Here is a 20,515-nt window from a genome sequence, read left to right as displayed (position 1 = left end):
GGTCTGGGAGCTCATTTTTTCTGCCAAGGTTTGTTGTGCGGTACAAGGAGCCCCGAAAGAGAGGAAGGGCAGAAAATAAACTTAAACATCTTCAATTCTCATCCTGTCAAGCGTTCTAAAGGAAAATCAATTCTGCATCCGTTTCTGAAAGCCATAAAAAATATGTTTCCCATTGTGATGTAGGAAACACGGCAGCCAAGTTACGCACAGCAGAGTTCCACAAACCGCAATGAGATAAATGACCAGATAATCTGCTTTAGTGATGTTGGTTAAGGGATAAATATTTGCCCAGGACACCGGGGAGAACTCCCTTGCTCTTCTTCGACAGGGTGCCATTGGATCTTTTACGTCCACCTGAGAGGGCAGACGGGGCCTCGGCTTAACGTCTTATCCGAAAGACGGAATCTCCGACAGTACAGAATTCCCTCAGTATTATGCTGGGAGTGCCAGCCTGGATTGTGTGTTTAAGTCTCTGGAGCAGGACTTGAACCCACAACCTTCTTGCCTCAGAAGGCAAGAGTGCTACCCACTGAGCCACGGCTGACGTTCATAGGAAGGAAAAAAATTACGGGCGGGGGAAGAGGCCTCATTAGTGAAATAGTTTTGTGAATGGCAGTGTAAAGGGAACCAAAACCAATTTAAAAAAAAAACAATGTTAGCTACCAGCACACATGTTTAAGTATGTGTTTCTCACAAAGCACACTGTTTTCTTATAGATCAGGCTATTGTATGATTTGATTGTGCTGACAGTACAAGCCTCTGTTCCCTCAATAACAATGTATTTCCTCTTTGTTACAATGGTTTCTAATTACACATGTGATGGGTTGTTTTAATTCTTTTCCCCTTTCAAATCCACCTTCCTGTTGCAATGCATGATGGGCAGGCTCAATATTGTGCATGACACCCGCTACAAGTGTTGGTAGGTGCCAGCTTTGTTTCTCGATTATCTGTACCCATAGAATTTTTACACACAGGCCCTTCAAAGTCCACAGCTGAGGTCAGCTCATTATTGTGCTCATGCAGCTGTTCATTGCAGGGACTGAACCCCCTCCCGGATGGGATGGCGCAGGTCAGATACACTGGAGTAGTTGGACGCCATGATGGGGGAACCATGGGGTCTTTTTTTGGATGGATGAGCCAAGACGGCCAAATTTCCTTTCTCGAATGTGTCTGTCGTGCGATCAATTACACTCCCACTTTCCAGCCCCAACGGACTGACCTCTGCCAATTAAATGCTCTATATTCTGTTAGGCAAGGGTACTAAGCAGCTCGGAACCAAGGCGGGTAGTTGGAGTTAAGATACAGTTCAGCCATGATCAAATTGAATGGCGGAACAGGCTCGAGGGGCTGAATGGCCTCCTCCTGTCCCAATGTTCCTCAGTTGAGTTGATAATTTAAACAAGCTTCCCTGATGCTTTCATTGGTCCGTGCAGTTCCCCAAAGTGGAATTGAGCCATACAGACCAGGATTGATCCCTGGAAAAAAAGATGAGTTAGTTGATCCCGACCAAGGTAACAGTAGGGAATTCTACAAATAGCTGAAGCCCCCCCAGGCTAGGGAAGGACAAACCAGCCGGGCTCCTGCTCCTCATCACAACTCCTGTTCGAAAGTGCAACAGTGCAGTTTATAGACCCTTACAGCACAGAAGGAGTCCATTCGACCCATCATGTCTGTGCTGGCTCTTGGAAAGAGCTATCCAATTTGCCCCACTCCTTCTCTTTCCCCATAGCCCTGCACATTTTTCCTTTTCAAGTATTTATCCAATTACCTTGTGAAAGTTACTATTGAATCTGCTTCCCACCGCCCTTTAAGGCAGTGCATTCCAGATCATAACAACTCGCTGCGTCAAAAAAAAAACTACCCCATCTCCCCTCTGGTTCATTCGCAAATTATCTTAAATCTGTGTCCGCTGATTACCAACCCACCTGCCAGGTCATTTTTTGGACGGCCTCAGTTACCATTGGAGGCAATCCTTGGACTACCTCAGTCAACTTACAGACAATCCTTGGACTGCCATTAGAGGCAACTTTTATCTGGCTGTGTTCCAGGATCAGTCTGAACCCAAAAACCCCATTTTGGATTCGCAACCCAGACTTGAGGAAGGATAACATTTTGTGCGCCGATTTTATTTTGCCCAAAGGTTGTTCAAAATGCCTTTACCACACACTTAAGGAGACATTCCCTTTGATGATGAAATTGCATCGTTTGTATTGCACGCATGCATAACACCGAACCTTCCCTTTAATGGCGACACGCCCCCTTTAAACCACACGGGATTTCTTTACCCTCTCCACCCCACCTTCCACCCCTGCTCCCCCACCCCCCCCCAACACATTTGCTGCTCCCACCAAATCAATTCAATCTGATCAGCTGATAATTCGGAAATTGATTGCCGAAATTGATTATCTGTTTGAAATCACTTATTGTTTGAAAGCACTGTCGATTTTCAGGGTGAGTGGACTTTGACGGGACTGTGCTTCTCACTGCTAAGGTCGGTTTAGGATGATTAGAGCTCTTGTCGCATAATTTAGCTTTTTTAATTATCCTATTAATTATTATAAAGCAGTAAAACATTTATAAATGTCGCATTGCAATAATGGATAACTATGGATTTTTTTTAATGAATGTTGTGGCTTAATTAAGAGTTTGACAAAATATTTAGATTAAAGCTTGACTTTGAACTGCATTCATATTAATTGGTGCTTTTTTAAAAAAAAAGTGTGTAATATTAATATTTTATGAAATGATTGAGCATATTGCTTTGATTTACCTAATTGTTTTGATTGTAATAAGCATTTTTCCCCTTTTTCTCCCATTTCTTTTTCTTTCGTTCATTTTTTTTTTGCTCCTCTCCCTCACTCTCTCCGCCCCTCAACCTTACCTCCGCCCACACCCTCTTTCTTTACCCCCTAACCCGTTCCCCCCCCACCTCCCTCTTTCCTCTGCACCTGCCTTGTCCCACCTCTTTTTTTTTTATCTCTCCCCCCTCTCTTTCCTCTCGCCTGTCCTGCTTCCCACCCCCGCCAACGCATGCCACCCGTTGTCAATGGCATCGTGCCGGTCGCGCGGCTTGCTGCTGCGGTAACTCCCCGCCGCGCGTCGCCACGGTTACCCGCCTTCCCCTCACCCCCCCCCCCCCCCCCCCACCCTCCGTTCTGCCGCACTCCTCTCTCCGTCGCTTCTCTGTGATTTCCCTCCAAAAAAAAAAGTACCCATGATGCACGGCGCTTCTCCTGCAGCCGTATCCGCGGCAACAACATCCGCCACAAGTGTCCCCTTTGCTGCGACGGCCACCGCCAACCAGGTTTGCTCATTTACAGCTTTGGGTTGTCTTCTGTTTCCGTAGCGATGGTACAAAAATGATGCTTTCAAATATTGTTTTGAGAACGGGTTCTGTGTTTTTTTTTCTCTCTCGCTCTATCGTTGACGTTGTTGTCGAACTGCAGTGGGAATCACAAAATTAAAATGTCCAGCCTGTTTTCTACATGGAAAAAAAAAATGTTCGATGGGGATCGTGTCCTCAGCGTTCTGGTGCAACTTTAGCTAAAAAAAAACTCAAGGTCTTTGATATTAACATTGTTGCTGTGTAAGCAGACGTCCCCTGGCATCGCTCTAGATTGGGGGTCGTTTTGACCTCGGACGATAGAACCGAACGGGCGAAATCGGACCAGCCGCCCGTTATACGCACCTCCCCCCAAAAAAAAACGAGAGACCAATCTGACGTCGGCCATTTTTACACTAAGGCCCAAGGGTTAAAATGACTCCCGATAAGTCCAAATGATAGACATGTAATGCACAATGCATTACTCTGAAGCTGAGCAGGAGCAGCGTTTAACCGAATCTGCCCCTTAAAGGCCACAAAGTCTAATTGCTATCTGTACAGGACACCTAGAGGTTAATTGTTGTTGGTGAGGTAAGCTTGGCCCACGATTATAAATTTCAGGCGTCAGATCTGCAGAAACCAGCACAAAATGATTGCCTTTCCCTCTCTCTCTTGTATACTTTTGACACTTAGGAGCGTGATGCCTGAAGTGCGATATATTTATAGATAGAACTTTTTTTCAGTGGATTATTATTTTATTTTAATAGCCCTCACGTGGTAAACCGCTTAAAGAAAATTAAACTCGTGGCCATTTTGATTTCCTGGAATTATTTTTTTCCCAGCCCCGAGGAAGGGGAGGGGAGGGGAGGAGAGGAGAGGGAAGGGGAGGGGGGACACCCCTAAGTGAGAAAAAGCTGTTTTAACTCCCGGGCCTCCTTTAAGAAAGCGTGTCCCACCCAAAACTGGTGGGAGTGAGGTCAGGGCCGGCAGGTTGGAGTAGAAATTGGGTCGGGGAGCCTGAGGCCACCGGGGACTGTTCCTTTTATTAGCCCAGGGCGGGGGGCTTCGACAGCCGATGCTGGCAGTGGGAGTAAGAGGCTGGGTACGCCCAAGGACTCCGTGTGGGGCTCTGGTGGGGAGGGTGGGAGGATGTGGGGAGCAGTCCTCCTCCTGGCCCACCAGGTATTCACAAGATGATAATTTTTTTAAACTTACTTATTATGCTACCTCTCCAACAGCAATTAACCTCTAGATGTCCTGAACAGATAGCAATTAGACTTAGTGACCTTCAAGGGACAGGTCTGTTTAAACGCTGCTCCGTACTAGCAGCAGAGTACAGAGAATTACATAGAATATACAGCACAGAAACAGGCCATTCGGCCCAACTGGTCTATGCTGGTGCTTATGCTCCAGACAAGCCTCCTTCCTTCCTATTTTATTTCACCCTATCAGCATAACCTTCTATTCCTTTCTCCCCCATGTGTTTATCTAGCTTCCCCTTAAATGCATCTACGTTATTCGCCTCAACTACTCCATGTGGGAGCGAGTTCCAAATTCTAACCACTCTCTGGGTAAAGAAGTTTCTCCTGAATTGGATTTATTGGTGACTATCTTATACTTATGGCCCCAAGTTTTGGTCTCCTCCGCAAGTGGAAACTTGCAATGTTGCCTTTACATGCCAATCATTTGCTTTTATCGGGGGTCATTTTAATCTTTGGCGATAGTGTAAAACGGGCGAAGTCGCACTGACCTGCCTCTTCTGGCTGTTGAGTTGGCCCCGTGTGGGCTTCCAGATCCAGGCTTTAAAATGGCGGCTCGGCGCAGTTGCCGTCATTGTTAAGGTAAGTAAAGATGGCCGCGGGCGAGGAGGGGGGGGGTGGCAGGAACGCGTCGGGGACACGGTGGGAAAACTCCCAGTCCCCCACCTCCCAGCATCCCAACTGCCCCCCCCCCCACTACCTCCCAACGACAATGTACCACCCGTAGGTCGTAGGTTTAAAACCTACCCCTCTGAGTGTGGAGAAGATCAGGCTGGGCCTGGACCCCCCCCTTCCGTGGTCAGTGGCCTGCCGATGCTCGCTGCCCAGTCACCTTTCACTGTCACACCATGAACGGAGCCCCCAGCAGCCAGCAGAGGCCGGGACAGAACTGCAAGGGTAAAGATAGAGCTAAACGAAAGTTGACTCAGGTGAGTAGTCCAGAGATCTCACGGCCGGGCTTTCCGCTAAAAACGCCAGCCCATATTTTCCTGCCCTTTTATTTTAAACGGGCGGAAACTCACAGGGCGCGCGCAGAAGCAGGAAAAAAAATAACCCCCCCGCCCCCCTCCCTCCCTCCCGGCATGCGTGTGTCCACGTGACGCTTTTGGTTTTTTTTTTTCTCTTCTGTATTCAAATGAGATTGACAGAGAACTCTTATTTTTTTTTTGCAGCCTTTAAACTTGACGACTTAACAGGGTTTTCATTTATTGCAGTTACAATGTTATCCGAAGGATGTTTACCGTTTCCCGCGGCCTATGTACTCCGCGGTAGGTTGTCCTGTGCCTCTCTCGGGTAATGTTGCCGTTTCGCCTTGTAGTAACGCTCCCGGTCTGGGGGTGCGCTGTGCTTCCGCGTAAAGGCAAAGTCTAGAGACGCCACGCCCTTTTCTGTCTTTGCATTTACAGAGAAGATTTGCTATCTTATTTCTCCCCTACCCCTCCTCCTCCTCCCCCCTCCACCCCCACCCATTATTAGTAGATGAGGACATTGAGAGTCGGAGCAGCCTGGAGAGCAGCCAGGCTTGGGGGGGGGCGGGTGGGGGGACTGCAGGGGAGAGGGAAAATGTTTCGTTTCATGGACAATGGGCTGAACATTTTAATTGAAATAATAACTTTCTCATTTCCTTGAGTGGCTCGGCGTATAAGTAATTGAGCCTTGCCCATTTTGGTGTAGTGACCTTTAAAATAACATCCTTTAGTTAACACATTTGAGAAACAAATTGCTTCCCTGCCTCTTGTGTTTAAAGTCACCAATTCCCTAGTGACGCGCGCCCAATAGAATTTAACCGGCGGCACTTTTGGGTCTTTCCCAGTGCGGTTGGGTTAGGATGTTTTATCCGTGACCCGCGATTGCCCGGCCTTGGCAAGATCTCAAGTGTGCCATCATGGGGTGGCACTGAGTGGATCTAGGAGCCCACACCCCCACTCTCCCCAGTTGCGTGAAGGTAAGAAGTCGGAAAGCGGATGAGCTACCTCAGGGCTTCTGTCTCCCTCTCTCCCTCTGTCTAGCCGACAGTTGCAGCATCGGCACACGGGCTGATGCTCCCTGATGAGAAACCAATGTCCATCCTCTTACACCGGTTCACTTCTTCATCAACTGTATAATTATTCACCCCCCATCCGCCCCCACCAACCCCACCTCCTCTCCCCCCAAAGGCACTTACTCGTGCCAGTCGACCCCTGGTACCTTGCCCGAGTGGTTACTCGTCATGGGTGAGCCCGAGACAGTGAACGTCCGCTGGCTATTCGACTGTAGGCGGCACGCCGAGCCCCAATCCTGTCCTGACCCAACATCCGCGTGACGCACGCTCTCCAACTGGGGTAACTGGATGGTGATCAAGGCGTCCTTTCCCTTCCTTCGTGCAGGGGTGTTGAGATCAATTGTAGCATCCCTACTGCTGCCCAGGCTGGGATTAACCCACCCGGCACAGACCAAAACAAACTGAACCTTGGTCTGTATGGCTTAGTTCCACAGTTGGCAATGCAGCACTAGTAGAATTACTTGAAGAATAGATATATATACATACATAAAGTGACTTTTAAAAGCCATGGAAACCCAAATGGAGCAAATATAGAAACGCCAGTTCAATTCAAGGAAATATATATTTTAAATTAGCCCGTCATAAAAAAGGAAGTTTATTATTGTTTCATTTACAAAATGCTAACTGTAGAACAGTATTGACTTTATGCTGCAATTCACAAATCTGTACAAAGAATAATACAAAGAACTGTGAGCTGTCAACACCTATTTAAAGTTGTGCAGTCATAAATCTGGTGGCGTAATATTTCCAATCTAAGCTCAAATTTTAACAGTTGTGTCTGTGTTAGCCTTGCTCCTATTTGTTATATTACACAGTAACTGGAGGACTTTAATAGTGTTGAAGCATGCTCCTTACACTGTTGTCTCTGTATTGCCTCAACTTTAAGCAGGTTTATTGAATGTGCTTAATGAACCATCCATGTTAATTGGAGTTACTGTTTCCTTCTGCACAGATGCCCATAATATCTGTAGATCATCTGACTAGCCACAAGTATGTTACTCAGATGTAGAATATTTCCTGCTCGAACAGTAAGTGCCCTTTTTGTTTTTCACTAAATGCAACTCTGAAACATTGAATTATTATTCTTAAACTTTTAATTTTCATATTGAAATGTCTCAATACTTGTTTTACCGTGAATGTTCCCAGTTGGAAGCTATTCAATAATACAAAAGCAGCATTAAGAGAGCATTTAGAGAAGGCTTGAGTGTCCAGTGATTGGGTATTGGGTTTTAACTCTGGATTGAATGCTCTCATTCAGGGATCCGGCGACACCATTTGAAGAAGAGCAGGAGAGTTCGCTCGATGTCCTGACCAATATTTATCCCTCAACCATCATCGCCAAAATAGTTGAACTGGTCATTCATCTCAGTGCTGTTTGTGGGACCTTAGCTGCCTAGGCCCTAAGCTCTGGCATTCCCTCCCTAATCCTCTCCGCCTCTAACCTCTCCTCCTTTAAGACGCTCCTTAAAACCTACCTCTTTGACCAAGCTTTTGGTCACCTGTCCTAATATCGCCTTATGTGGGTCAATGTCATATTTTGTTTGATCACTCTCCTGTGAAGCGCCTCGGGACGTTTTACTACATTAAAGGCGCTATATAAATGCAAGTTGTTGTTTGTTTCTGTGCGCTAATTGGCTGCCACATTTGCCTGCAAAGCAAACAGTGACTACCCTTCAGAAATAATTTGTTGCCTGCAAAGTGCTTTGGGACGTCCTGAGGATGTGAAAGGTGCTATATAAATGCAACTTCTTTCTATCATTAGCGAAAAGTAAGTAATCTCCATAAGGAAAGGACACACCATATGTGAGGTCATACTTCCGGGTATGGAAGGTTTGTCTTATGAGGAAAGATTGAAGAGGTTGGGTCTATACTCATTGGAGTTTAGAAGAATGAGAGGCGATCTTATTGAAACATAGAAGATCCTGAGGGGACTCGATAGGGTAGATGCTGAGAGGATGTTACCCCTCATGGGGGAATCTAAAACTAGGGGACATGGTCTCAGAATAAGGGGTTGCCTGTTTAAGAAGGAAATGAGGAGGAATTTCTTCTCCCAGAGGGTTGTGAATCTTTGGAATTCTTTACCCCAAAAAGCTGTGGAGGCTGAGTCATTGAATACATTCAAGGCTGAGTTAGACAAACTTTTGATCAGCAAGGGAGTCAAAGGATACGGGGAAAGGGCGGGAAAGTGGAGTTGAGGTAAAAATCAGATCAGCCATGATCTCACTAAATGGCGGAGCAGGCTCGAGGGGCCGAATGGCCTACTCCTGCTCCTATCTCTTATGGTCTTAGGTCCAGTCTACCCAACTGTATGGGTAGTGGATTGTTGGAGATTAAACAGGAGGCCTGTGTTAATGAGCCCCATTGGGCCAATGAAAAACAGATGAGATCACCCCTATTGCTAATCTTTGATAATGTTTTGGCTGCAGCCAACTAAAAATTAGTTTTAGGGATGCTATTTCAGCATGAATCCAGTTTGCAGGATAGTAATTCTAACAGTTGCCCATTTCAACCTTATTAAGCTCGGCAAGGTCCAAGGTTCAATCCCAGATTTGTGCCAAGTTATCTGATCTCAGCCAGGATGTCAATAGGGGTTCTGCAATCGCCCTCAGCACCCCTAGGTTACGGAGGGGGGAACTCAACCAAAGTTCTCACACTTGACCCCTGTCCTGCAGCCCCCTCCCCCCACCTGCTGGGAAGTGGGTATATGTTGAGGTCATGTCCGGATAAGGATCAGGGTTGGCTTTGCCGAGCCCTCACAATCGGGTAACCTGCTAACGCTAATCATCTAGAAGGGTGGCCATTTGGGTTTGGTATCGAACAGTGTCTGGTCCAGTGGATCCTACCCCAGAATTCATTCAGCGGAGGAAAAGGGAGAAAGTTGGAAGGAGAAAAGAAAGTGACTAAAGCCCACAGGTCAGTACGGTTTGCCTTTGGTGATTGGATGGCCATAATATTACAATTGTTACCATTAAATTCCCCTTGTTCCCTCCACTCTCCCGGTGCACTGATGGGCTCATTTTCATTTGTATTCCAACTGGGGCTACAAGGGTTAAATTATGAGGAAAGGTTGCGTAATTAGGCTTGTATTCCCTTGAGTATGGAAGATTAAGAGGTGATCTAATTGAGTTTTTTTTTAAGGTGATTAAAGGATTTGATAGGGTAGATAGAGAGAAACTATTTCCTCTGGTTGGGGGGGGAGTCCAGAACAAGGGGGCATAACCTTAAAATTAGAGCTAGGCCGTTCAGGGGTGATGTCAGGAAGCACTTCTTCACACAAAGGGGAGTGGAAATCTGGAACTCACTCCCCCCAAAAAGCTGTTGAGGCTGGGGGTCAATTGAAAATTTCAAAACTGAGATTGATAGGTTTTTGTTCAGCAAGGGTATTAAGGGTTACAGAACCAAGGTGGGTAGATGGAGTTAAGATGCAGATCAGCCATGATCAAATTGAATGGCAGAACAGGCTCGAAGGGCTGAATGGCCTAATCCTGTTCATTCACATCAGAACTGGCAAATTAGTTCAGATTTTTTTTTTTAATTGGAGCTTGTGATTATGCAGACGAATTTTAGATCAATTTCAGTCTTGATCAATTCCGCTGAACCCATTGCTGTGGCGTTTCCATGGAAACGCCCCCGCTGGCCTACGCTGCTCGATATGATCCTCATCGATATGCATCGTGCACTTTCATTCGAATCCTTTATTGTTCTGAGTCAAAGGCTCCCAAAACATTTGTGTCTGTGGCTGCGATCAGCCGTTTCGAAATCACAGATACCGAAGAATTGAAGATCAATGTGAAGAACAAGCCACAAACAATCTTAAGTAGTCGAATCAGTTAGAAATGGTGTAAATCCTCCCCTTTCTAACCAGCTGAGTCTGGGATCAGAACATCACTCTTGTATATAAGCCACTTCATGTATTGAAAATTCTCAGTTATGTTTTTTTTAATCCAACTTCATAATCATTGACCAGCAATAGAATTTAAACTTCAACTTATGGAAACTAGTAAACTGTAATTCCTTTGAGAGTAGATGCGGGATTTATCTTTAATTCTCTTTAGTATTCCCGTTAGTGGCACTAAGTTTAGTCTGTTGCTCATATTCTGTGTAGAAGTGACCGGCTGAACAGAGCATTAATAACTAAGGATGGAGCGCTGTGTGTTGGCTTTGTTGTGAATGCAGTGTACTTGTGGTTACTAAAGCACACAGATTAAGTTCGATCCCTCTTCGGTCCTGAATTAGCTGATTTCAACCAGGGTGGTAGCGGGGATGTTACAATTAGCCACAGTGCCCTCTGGGCGAGGAAGGTTAAACAATCAGTCTGGGTTCTTGTTCCCGATCGTTATCCAGTGACTCATGCTGGAAAAGTGCGTACATGCACAGGCTTTTGAGTTCAGCTTTGATTCCCCTCCATGATTGAATAGTCTTGACAGCTCCTGCTAGATAAGTGAAATTAAGAAAGAATTTGCATTTATATAGCCGCTCATCACATCTTCAGGACACAGGGACAGGAGGAGGCCATTCGGCCCCTTAACCCTGTTCCACCATTCAGTTAATTCATGGCTGATGTGTACCTCAACTCCATTTGCCCGCCCTTATTCCATAACCCTTACCCAACAAAAATCTACCAATCTCAGTCTTGGAAATCTTGACGCAGCGTGCATAACCTTTTGGGGAGAGAGTTCCAGATTTCCACTACCCATTGAATGAACAAAATGCTTCCTGATTTCACCCCTGAACGGCCTAGCTCTAATTTTAAGATTTTGCCCCCTTGTTCTGGGTTCCCCCACCAGATGAAATAGTTTCTCAGTATCTACCCTATCGAATCCCTTTATCATTTTAAATACCTCAATTAGATCAGCCCTTAACCTTCTAAACGCAAGGGAATACAAACCGAGTTTATGCAACCTGTCCTCATAATTTAATCCTGTAATCCCTGCTATAATTCGGGTGAATCTGCACTGTACTCCTTCCACGACCAATATATCTTTCCTGAGGTGCAGTGCCCAAAACTGAATCCAATACTCCAGATGGGGTCTGACCAAGGTTCTGTACAACTGAAGCATCACTTCTTCACTTTTGAATTCCAATCCCCTTGAGATAAAGGTCAACGTTCCATTAGCCTTTTTGATTAGATTTTGTACCTGTGCACTAGCTTTAAGCGATTTGTGTCCATGGGCACCTAAATTATTTTGCTTCTCCACAGCACCTAGTCTCTCGCCATCTCAAAATGCTTCACATCCAAAGAATTACTTTTGAAGTGCAGTCGCTGTTGTTATGTAGGGAAATGCCAATTTGCACACAGCAAGGTCCCTCAAGCAGAAATTGAGATGAATAAACAGTTAATCTGTTCTTGCTGGTGTTGTTTGAAAGATGAATATTGGCCATGGGAGGAATGTTGGCCTGGACCCTGGGAGAGCTCCCCTGTTCATCTTCGAATAGAAACATGGGAATTGCTAGACGAACAAAGACTAAGGTCCAACTAGTTCGCCTTTTGCCATCTTGGTAATCGCATGATACAATGATGATGGAGTTGTTGACTAATCATAGCAATCAACCTCAATTATTCTACAACAGTCCCAGACCTGATTTGAGGAAAAACCCCCAGTGGTGGAGAGCTTTGGGAACCACAGGTTCAAAGTCACCTTTTTCCTCCCAAGCATTCCACACTTACCACGTCATATCTCAAATACTGCCAGGGGATCTTTCCAATCCATCTGAACAGGCCAAAAGGGACCTAAGACAACGTAGCACTCCATCAGTACTGCACCTAGAAGTCAGCCTAGACTCTGTACTCATCTGTAGAGAGGCTTGAGGCCCGCAAACTTCTGACGCAGAAGAGATACTGCCACCGTTGGGCCAAGTTGGCTATACAAAATGGGCTCAGTACAGTAGGGTGTCTGTGGAGCCTTATCTCAGAAAGAGTTAGTGGGGGTGAAATCAGTCTCGGGGCAGTAGTCCAAAACAAATGATAGCGAATCTACCGCCCGTTTTACACCCCATCCGATTTTCTTTTCAATTGAAGTCAATGGAAAACATAACCGTCAGGGTGTAAAACGGGCGGCCCGTTCGCTATGGTCCAATTTGCTCTGCCGCCCCAAGACCGATTTCACCCCCAGTATCTTCAGTAGAGGAGGAGAGGAAGGTCGGCGGGGGAGAAGTGAGCATTTATTATTAAACTGGTTTCCAGTTAGTTCTTCTCTTGTGCTTTGGAGCGACACTTTGTACATTTTTTCCCTTGGGTTGGTGCACCAGCTCTGGCTGAAAGGCCAGACAAGTGACTGGCTCCCAGACCTATGCCGATGTCACCCTGAAACCATCTGACGGGAATTGCAGGAGAGCACAGTGCTTGGGAGGATTTTTTTTTTCTGATCGTTCGCTCCTCTCTCGGGGTCGGGGTGGGGGGGGTGTGCAGGGGGTGGGGGGAAACCTGAATCCTTCCACTTGCTTTCTCACCAAAGCTGCCCTCAGCGTGTAGAACATCGCAGGTGCAAAGCCCCATCCTGTCACTCTGTTGTGCGCGACATTGGGGCTCCAGTGCTCTACACTGCCTGTCACTGCCTTAGCTTTAGGGATTTTGAACCTGTTGTGCAATTAACATCCTGAAAAAAGGAAGGAAGTTATGCTAAACCTTTATAAATCACTGGTTAGGCCTCAGCTGGAGTATTGTGTTCAGTTGTGGGCACCACACTTTAGGAAGGATGTCAAGGCCGTGGAGAGGGTGCAGAGGAGATTTAAGAGAATGGTACCATGGATAAGGGACTTCAGTTATGTGGAGAAACTGGGATTGTTCTCCTTACAGCAGAGAAGGTTAAGTGGAGATTTAATAGAGATGTTCAAAATTATGAAGGGTTTTGATAGAGTAGAGAGGGAGAAACTGTTTCCAGTGGCAGGAAGGTTAGTAACCAGAGGACACAGATTTAAAGCAATTAGCAAAAGAACCAGGGGGGAGATGAGGAGACATTTTTTTTTTACGCAGCGAGTTGTTATGATCTGGAACGCGCTGCCTGAAAGGGTGACGGAAGCAGATTCAATAGTAACTTTCAAAAGGGAATTGGATAAATACTTGAAAAGGAAAAATTTGCAGGGCTATGGGGAAAGAGCAGGGGAGAGGGACTAATTAGATAGCTCTTTCAAAGAGCTGGCACAGGCACGATGGGCCAAATGGCCTCCTTGTGTGCTGTATTATTCTATGAACCCCATTGTTTTTAGAAGGTTGGGATCATAATGTTTGAGGCATCCTCATTCCCTGGACCGGTGACAAAAACCCAGTTCAGTTGCCTGCCAGGTGAGACCTTTACTCAGGATCAGACACTGCATTAGCTGCCGCACAAAGCCTTCTGATGCAGCTACGGGATTTTATAAATTAAATATTATTCAGTGTGTAATAAAAAACAAAATCACATGCGGTGTCAAAGACAATGACATCATGACTCTACCATTCTCATCAAGGCAGGCTGAAGGTCCAGCAACATACGGTCAGGAAAAGACCCTCTGGTCCATCCAGCTTGTCCCACCACAAATTGTGAATCCTTGTGCATCACAATATATAGATTCCCCACCCCGCTCGAGACCGTGTAGTCTCCTGGGAGAGGTGAAAAACCAGATAAAAACCCAGGGAAAAAAATCTGGGAAATTCTTCTTTTCGCCCCCCGCCCCCGTCCCCATCGCGATCGGAACTGGTGCACGAGATCACTCCGGCTCTGATAATTTTATACTGTGCCTACTCTTCTGTACGAGGTGGTCTCCGCCCTAGCCAGAAACAGGTCCAGCTCCGGCTCGAAGGAATTCATCGAGTCGGCGTCCACTACTGCACGAGCTGGCAGCCCGTTCCAGAGGTTTTTTTCCACTGTCCCCCTGGGAAAAGAGCCACCTCCTGACATCTAACCTGACATCTGGCAGGTCTCAGCACCACGGCAACAACACCCAGTTGCATGCAGTTGCTGACATTGCAGCATGTTGGGTTGCTAAGTGACCCAGCACTAGGTGGCGGCAAAGCATGCTTTTTTTCTCGCCCTGGTTTTATCCAGCAGCGAGAAGCAGGCAAACGTTAACAGCAGAGGGGAAAGAAAATAAAAACTGCATTCCCACAGCGCCTTTCATGACCTCTGGACATCCCAGAGCGCTTTGCAGCCAACAAAGTACTTTTTTTTTGAAGTGTAGTCACTGTTGTAATGTAGGAAACGCGGCAGCTAATTTGGGCACAGCAAGATCCCACAAACAGCAATGAGATAAATGACCAGGGAGCTTTAGTGATGTTGGTTGAGGGATAAATATTGGCCAGGACACCCAAGGATGAGTGAAAGCCAATCGGCCCATCGAAGCTCCAGGCCCTCATCTCTCCAATTACAGCAATCACCTGAATTCTAAGCCTCTCTAATCTCCATGATTATCCATCATTTTCATTTTTAAAAAATTTTTCTGTTTCAAATGTACTTTTTACTCATTTAAGTAGATGTTGTCTGTTCCTCCTCTCCTGAGAGACATAATAAGATACTATATAAATACAGGTTCTTTCTCTCTCTCAGGGTCTGCATTGCTTGTCAATAAAGATGCTTGGGTAGATTTTCCTGATCTTGTCCATGGGTGGTACAGTGAATGCAGGTAACAGTGGGCGGAGTGGAGCGCAGGCCCGTCAGGGAGTTAATGCTGCCCATTAACTGAAAGACCAGCAAAATCTATCCCAATTAAAGTCAGCCGGCAACTAAACACCTGCCTTCTTCTCTTCTCCATCTAGATCAGCGTGAAGAGATGACAGTGTGCAGGAACACCATTACAGAGCCAGGGTCAACAGCCATTCTGTAAATACCACCATCTTATACACAACAGCACCAACCCCCCCCACCACCGCCCTCAGCTGTAAGCCTTTCCACCTTTTGCATGCTAACGAAATGGAAGTATGGTCATCCGGAACGAAACATCAAAAAGAATGCCACACACTTGAGACTTACGTAGCTTGTACGTTCCACCAAGATTAAAGCTGAGGGAAAGTGAACTATTGTTCAGCGTACAGCATCATCTGCCTTTTTGTCATTACTGAATTATGCATAAGTTCAGAGAAATATGCATAAAATACCCCCCATTTCTTTCATACGTCTTGTCTCTCCCTCCCTCCTCTGAGTGGAAAAAGGTAATTGCTGATGTACACTTTAGTATGCAGTATGTACTGGTACGTCTATGAACCATGCAATTCATTTTGATGTTAAGTTTAAATGGTTTTCCTTCAAGTTTACAAAAACGGAGAAAAAAAAAAGAGAAAAAAAAACAAAAAGGTGCACCTTGTATTTAAGAAAAATACTATTTTGCCATTTTCATCAAGAGTCAATTGTGCATGCACAGTGTTCTGTGTTAAGGTTATATTCTAATGGATTGTGAGAAAGAGTTAAAGAGGCAATGGACAGAGATGAATGTGCTGGGCAAAAAAAATAACTACACAACAGTGTCCGATTTTTTTAAAAAGCGCATCGTAGCTATAAATACTGTGTCGTAAATGTGTGTGGGGGGTACACGTTAAGTGCCATACAAGACTGTACATCTAACCCTAAAGTATTATTCCTGCAGTGTTAAAGCATTTATCCGATTTAACATATTTCAAACTCGCTAAAGCTCAGTGAATTGGACAGCGCCACCAGTTTTGTTTCTCCACTATACATGCCAAAGCTGTCTCCGAAATGGCATCGTCACTCCAGAATGAATAGCACACAATAAATGAAAAATATATTATTTTTTTTAAGAAAAGGAAGTCTTGCCGACCAATGTCTCACTGATGCACATTATTAATATCTACCAGAGATATTAATCACGTTGAATGAGAACAAACACAAATGTCATAGCCACCAAAGCCAAAAACGATTTTCGGTTTTTGCAATTTAACTTCAATGCCAGTTGGCCACACAGATTGGCGACAAGTCGATCCCTAAGTGAAAGAAAACTCTTGCTATTAATTGCCAAGCCAGGTGCCATGCTTCTGAGACTTAAAACACAACCCATGTTTGTGCAGTTTTTAATTTGCTCCCATAACTTTTTCCCTCTGTCAAAAAAAAGAAAGTCAACCAAGACTATAAAAAAAAAGCTTTGCAGAGATGGGAATTTCGCTTTGTGCTGAATGTCTCATTGCAGTCACACACAACATACATGTACACACAAAATAAAGAAGTGACTCTAAACTAGATACCTAAAGGTCGAATGAAGCACTGTCATAAAAGATGCATGATAAACCAAAATATTAATTAAATCAAGATGTTTGTTAAAAGTAGTAACAGGGTGGGATATGTATCTGGGTGAATTTTATATGTGATTTTTTTCAAAGTAACTGCATTTAGCCTTAGAAAGCCTTCAAGAAAAAAAAATAAACAAAAAAAAGAGTATTAGTTGTGTATTTTTAATGGGTTCATACAAAGGAATTCCTTTATTTCCCCTCCCCCCCCCTCTCCGATAGGAATCTTTTTGTTTTTCTTTTTTCCGCAGCTTGTTAAAGAGGTAGTATAGCTCTGTTCAGCAAGTTGGATCGATTGCTGAAGTGGGGCCAGGTTACTAGAAGTATCCTAATCAGAATGGAAGAAGCGAGAGTTCAATTCTAGAACTTTCCATACTTCCGAGCTCGTTGCAAGGTTGTTTTTTTTTTTAGGTAGAACTTGAAAGGTGCGCTTGTTAGTTTTAAAGGGGTTGTTGCATTGATTTAATTGATTGTACTGTACATCTATTAAAGCCTTAGATTATATATTACGGGTTGAAACCCATTTTAAATGTTACTTCAAACCTGTTAAGAACACATAGCTGATAGACTTCAGTCGTTATTCTAGTACTTACATGCTAGGACTTTGCTTATTTTTTTTCTCCTTAGTTTAAATTTGTAGTTTCTTACATATATTAATCTTAGATTTGTTTTCATTTTTTTATTACGTTTAAATGTCAGATATTTTAATATTCTAGTCGGTAGATTTTTTTTTTGTTTATTAGAATTCACTGATAAAAGTTTCCAGAAGTTTATGAGAAAAAGTTTTTTTTTCCCCCCCCTACTCCTTCATAACATTGAATTACGTGTCGTGTCATTTAATTATTCATAATAGTATAACAACTTAAAGAATGATTTATATTTCACTGACTTATGATTAAGAACGTCAGTCATTGTTACTTCAGTCTTGTTTGCATTCAGAGAACAAAGACCTTTTATATGGAAATCTTACAATGATATTTTCATTGCGAAGTATGATGTTAAGTTGTTGCTATGGCAACAATCCTGGCAGACAATTGCGTAATATTTTGATGATTTACTTTGTTTGTAATTAGTCATTACGGAAACCTCTAGTTCCTAGATCTTAGAAATGAAAATTATTTTCTACTGTAACCATTCGAGATAGTAAGATATTGGTTTTTTTTTGGATTATATTTTGAACTCCCTCTTCTGAATATCAGGCCTTCTTTAAATAGGAGCTGCATAATCAATAGATCAAGGGATTTTTTTTTATGTCATGAATTCAAATATTAATCAAAGCTTACTTATAAGAAAAGAGAATTAATCTGAATTGTGTGTGCAAAAACACTTGAGGGTTGATTATGCTGCAGCTTTAGAGAGAAAAAAAATCCGTGATCGGGCCTACGGGATGAAGGTTGACTTTTTGCACTTCTGTACATAGTCAAGAGAGGGAAACCTGTAAAATAGTGAGATCTTATTTTGAATAAAAAAAAAATGTCTATAATAACAAGGAATTTTGTTAAGGTAATTAAAACGACAGGCTGAACAAAAATAGAAAATTAAAAAAAAAAATAGCTTGCAAATATAAAAAAAAAGATAATGGGCACAGAGTAAGCACCTCATAACCCCCTCACCCCCCCCCCTCCCCCCCCCCCCCCAAAAAAAAAGGCAAAATATTGCTTTGCTTTAACGTGAACAGCTTGTAGTTTGCCAGGATTTTTTTCAGCTGGAAAGATAGACATCCTTCTGAGATCTCGGTAGGGGTGAGGGGTGCAGTTTTAATCTAACCCCGCCCGTCGGGAATCAGACAGGATTGGGATGCAATGCTAGCTTTACACAACACGCCTCCCTCTCCCACCCCGTCTGATTTTACTCTCCATTGAAGTCGACGGGAGCGTGGGGAGTAGGGTGGGGGGGGCGGGGGTAACATCGGGCGATGGAGTGGGGAGTATGGGGGATGGGGCAAATAAGCCAGCGTTTCCAACCCAATCCCACGGCACTCCCGCCCGAGCAGTCAGGTTGAAAATTGCACCCAGCCCTCCTCCTCGCTCATGACTGACAATGTTGCACAGGTTCAAAGCCCAGCTCTAGATCATCGAACCAGAGCAGGCGCATCAATTTACCAAGGTTCATACCATCGGAAAACAAAAAAAAAAAGAAATATTTTCACATCACTCGAAAAAAATAAAATAAAATTCTTGGGAAAAAAAAATCTACTGCATGTTTAGGAGTTTTTTTTTTAAAAAAAGAGAAACGACAGCAAAAAAAAACGTATTTTAGACTTATCAACAACAGGTTCTGTAAACTGAATTTGGTGGTGTATTTCTCACGGGAAGTAAAAATACATACATATATATATATATATATATATATAAATATATATCACACTGGCTCGTCACTCTCATTCAGATAACTAAGAGACAAAATGTCAGTTTAATCATGGACAGATCAACCAAACAGCAATGCCATAGCCGCAGACGCCCACATGATTTTATTGCTCTTGCGATTCTTGTCCCTTTTTGCACCTTTGAGACGATTGAGCAGTGTGTTCGGAATCAGAGGCACTTAAAACCAACCAGTTTTACTTTTTCAGTTTTTCGGGGGGGCGGGGGGGAAGAGTTTCTGTTTTTTGGTGAAAAAATTATTTTTTTAATACAGAAAAAAAAATCTTACGGGGAGGGGGGAAGTGAAACACATTTGAAACTCCTCCCCTCCCCCCTCTTAATTTTTTTAAAAAATTTGGGCAAAAATGACCGCTCGGATTTGATCAGGTTGCGTACACTTTGAGGAAGGCCGTAAACTCACAGCTGCTAAAAGGGACAGAAGCTTGGTTTTACTATTGTGTAATCACAGACTCTTTTTTTTTCCTGCTCGTAATCGCCGAAATAATGTACTCTGTCCTTGGCTGCCAATTGTTTTTTCGGCTTATTTTATTATTACTGCTATATCTTTGATTCTTGCTGTATGGAATTAAAAAAAATAAAAAAATAAAAACGAAATTGCCAAAAAAAAAGAAGCAAAATGGTCTACATATTCTCTTTATTGAGGGAAGGAAAGAAGTTACAGGCCGAGGTCGGCTAATTGCGTGGGAATGTTATAGAATCATAGAAGTTCACAACATGGAAACAGGCCCTTCGGCCCAACATGTCCATGTCGCCCAGTTTATACCACTAAGCTAGTCCCAATTGCCTGCACTTGGCCCATATCCCTCTATACCCATCTTACCCATGTAACTGTCCAAATGCTTTTTAAAAGACAAAATTGTACTCGCCTCCACTACTGCCTCTGGCAGCTCGTTCCAGACACTCACCACGCTTTGAGTGAAAAAATTGCCCCTCTGGACCCTTTTGGTTGCCAACCCTCCATCCGGTGGCCTGGATTTTAACTTGGAGCCGGGAAGAGCGAGGGGGGAGGTTTATCGGACCCGAAACCTGAAAGTGAAGTCTGAATCTGCCAGTCGAAGCTTAATTGAAGGATAAAATTTTTACTTGCGGCCGGATCGACGGGCTGTTGGACGGGAAAGCAGCCGGGGAGAGATCAGAGTCTCCGGGGTTTGGATGGAGGGGGACGATTGCTGGGGATGGAGTGGGGAGGGGGAAGGGAGGTGAGCAGTACGAGATCGTCGGGGAGGTGAGAAGTCAGAGATCATTGTCGGGGGGGGGGGGGGGGTGGGGGTTGGTCTCAGACATCGGGGTTGGATCTCG

At 44.3% G+C, this 20,515-nt stretch overlaps 1 protein-coding gene across 29 annotated transcripts in view; it reads left to right on the top strand.

Moving 5' to 3' along the window:
* mbnl1 (muscleblind-like splicing regulator 1) overlaps nucleotides 1-19,833 on the top strand; it is a 580,601-nt gene extending 560,768 nt beyond the window's left edge. For 18 of the 29 annotated variants that reach the window (XM_067994954.1, XM_067994931.1, XM_067994952.1 and 15 more), the window contains 5 exons: nucleotides 884-919; nucleotides 3,210-3,304; nucleotides 5,796-5,849; nucleotides 7,575-7,650; nucleotides 15,354-19,833. In XM_067994954.1, the coding sequence (XP_067851055.1) occupies nucleotides 884-919; nucleotides 3,210-3,304; nucleotides 5,796-5,849; nucleotides 7,575-7,631 (242 nt within the window). In that variant the 3' untranslated portion in view covers nucleotides 7,632-7,650; nucleotides 15,354-19,833. Of the gene's footprint in view, nucleotides 1-883; nucleotides 920-3,209; nucleotides 3,305-5,795; nucleotides 5,850-7,574; nucleotides 7,651-7,880; nucleotides 8,169-15,353 lie in introns of those variants that run through there. The other 11 variants (XM_067994944.1, XM_067994942.1, XM_067994958.1 and 8 more) reach the window with 7 other exon arrangements.
* Nucleotides 19,834-20,515: the final 682 nt, after the last annotated feature.

This window comes from Heptranchias perlo, chromosome 13, assembly GCF_035084215.1.
Source record: "Heptranchias perlo isolate sHepPer1 chromosome 13, sHepPer1.hap1, whole genome shotgun sequence".
Lineage (NCBI taxonomy): Eukaryota > Metazoa > Chordata > Chondrichthyes > Hexanchiformes > Hexanchidae > Heptranchias > Heptranchias perlo.
Note: the sequence above shows the minus strand (reverse complement) of the source record. Positions and strands in the feature narration are given on the sequence as shown.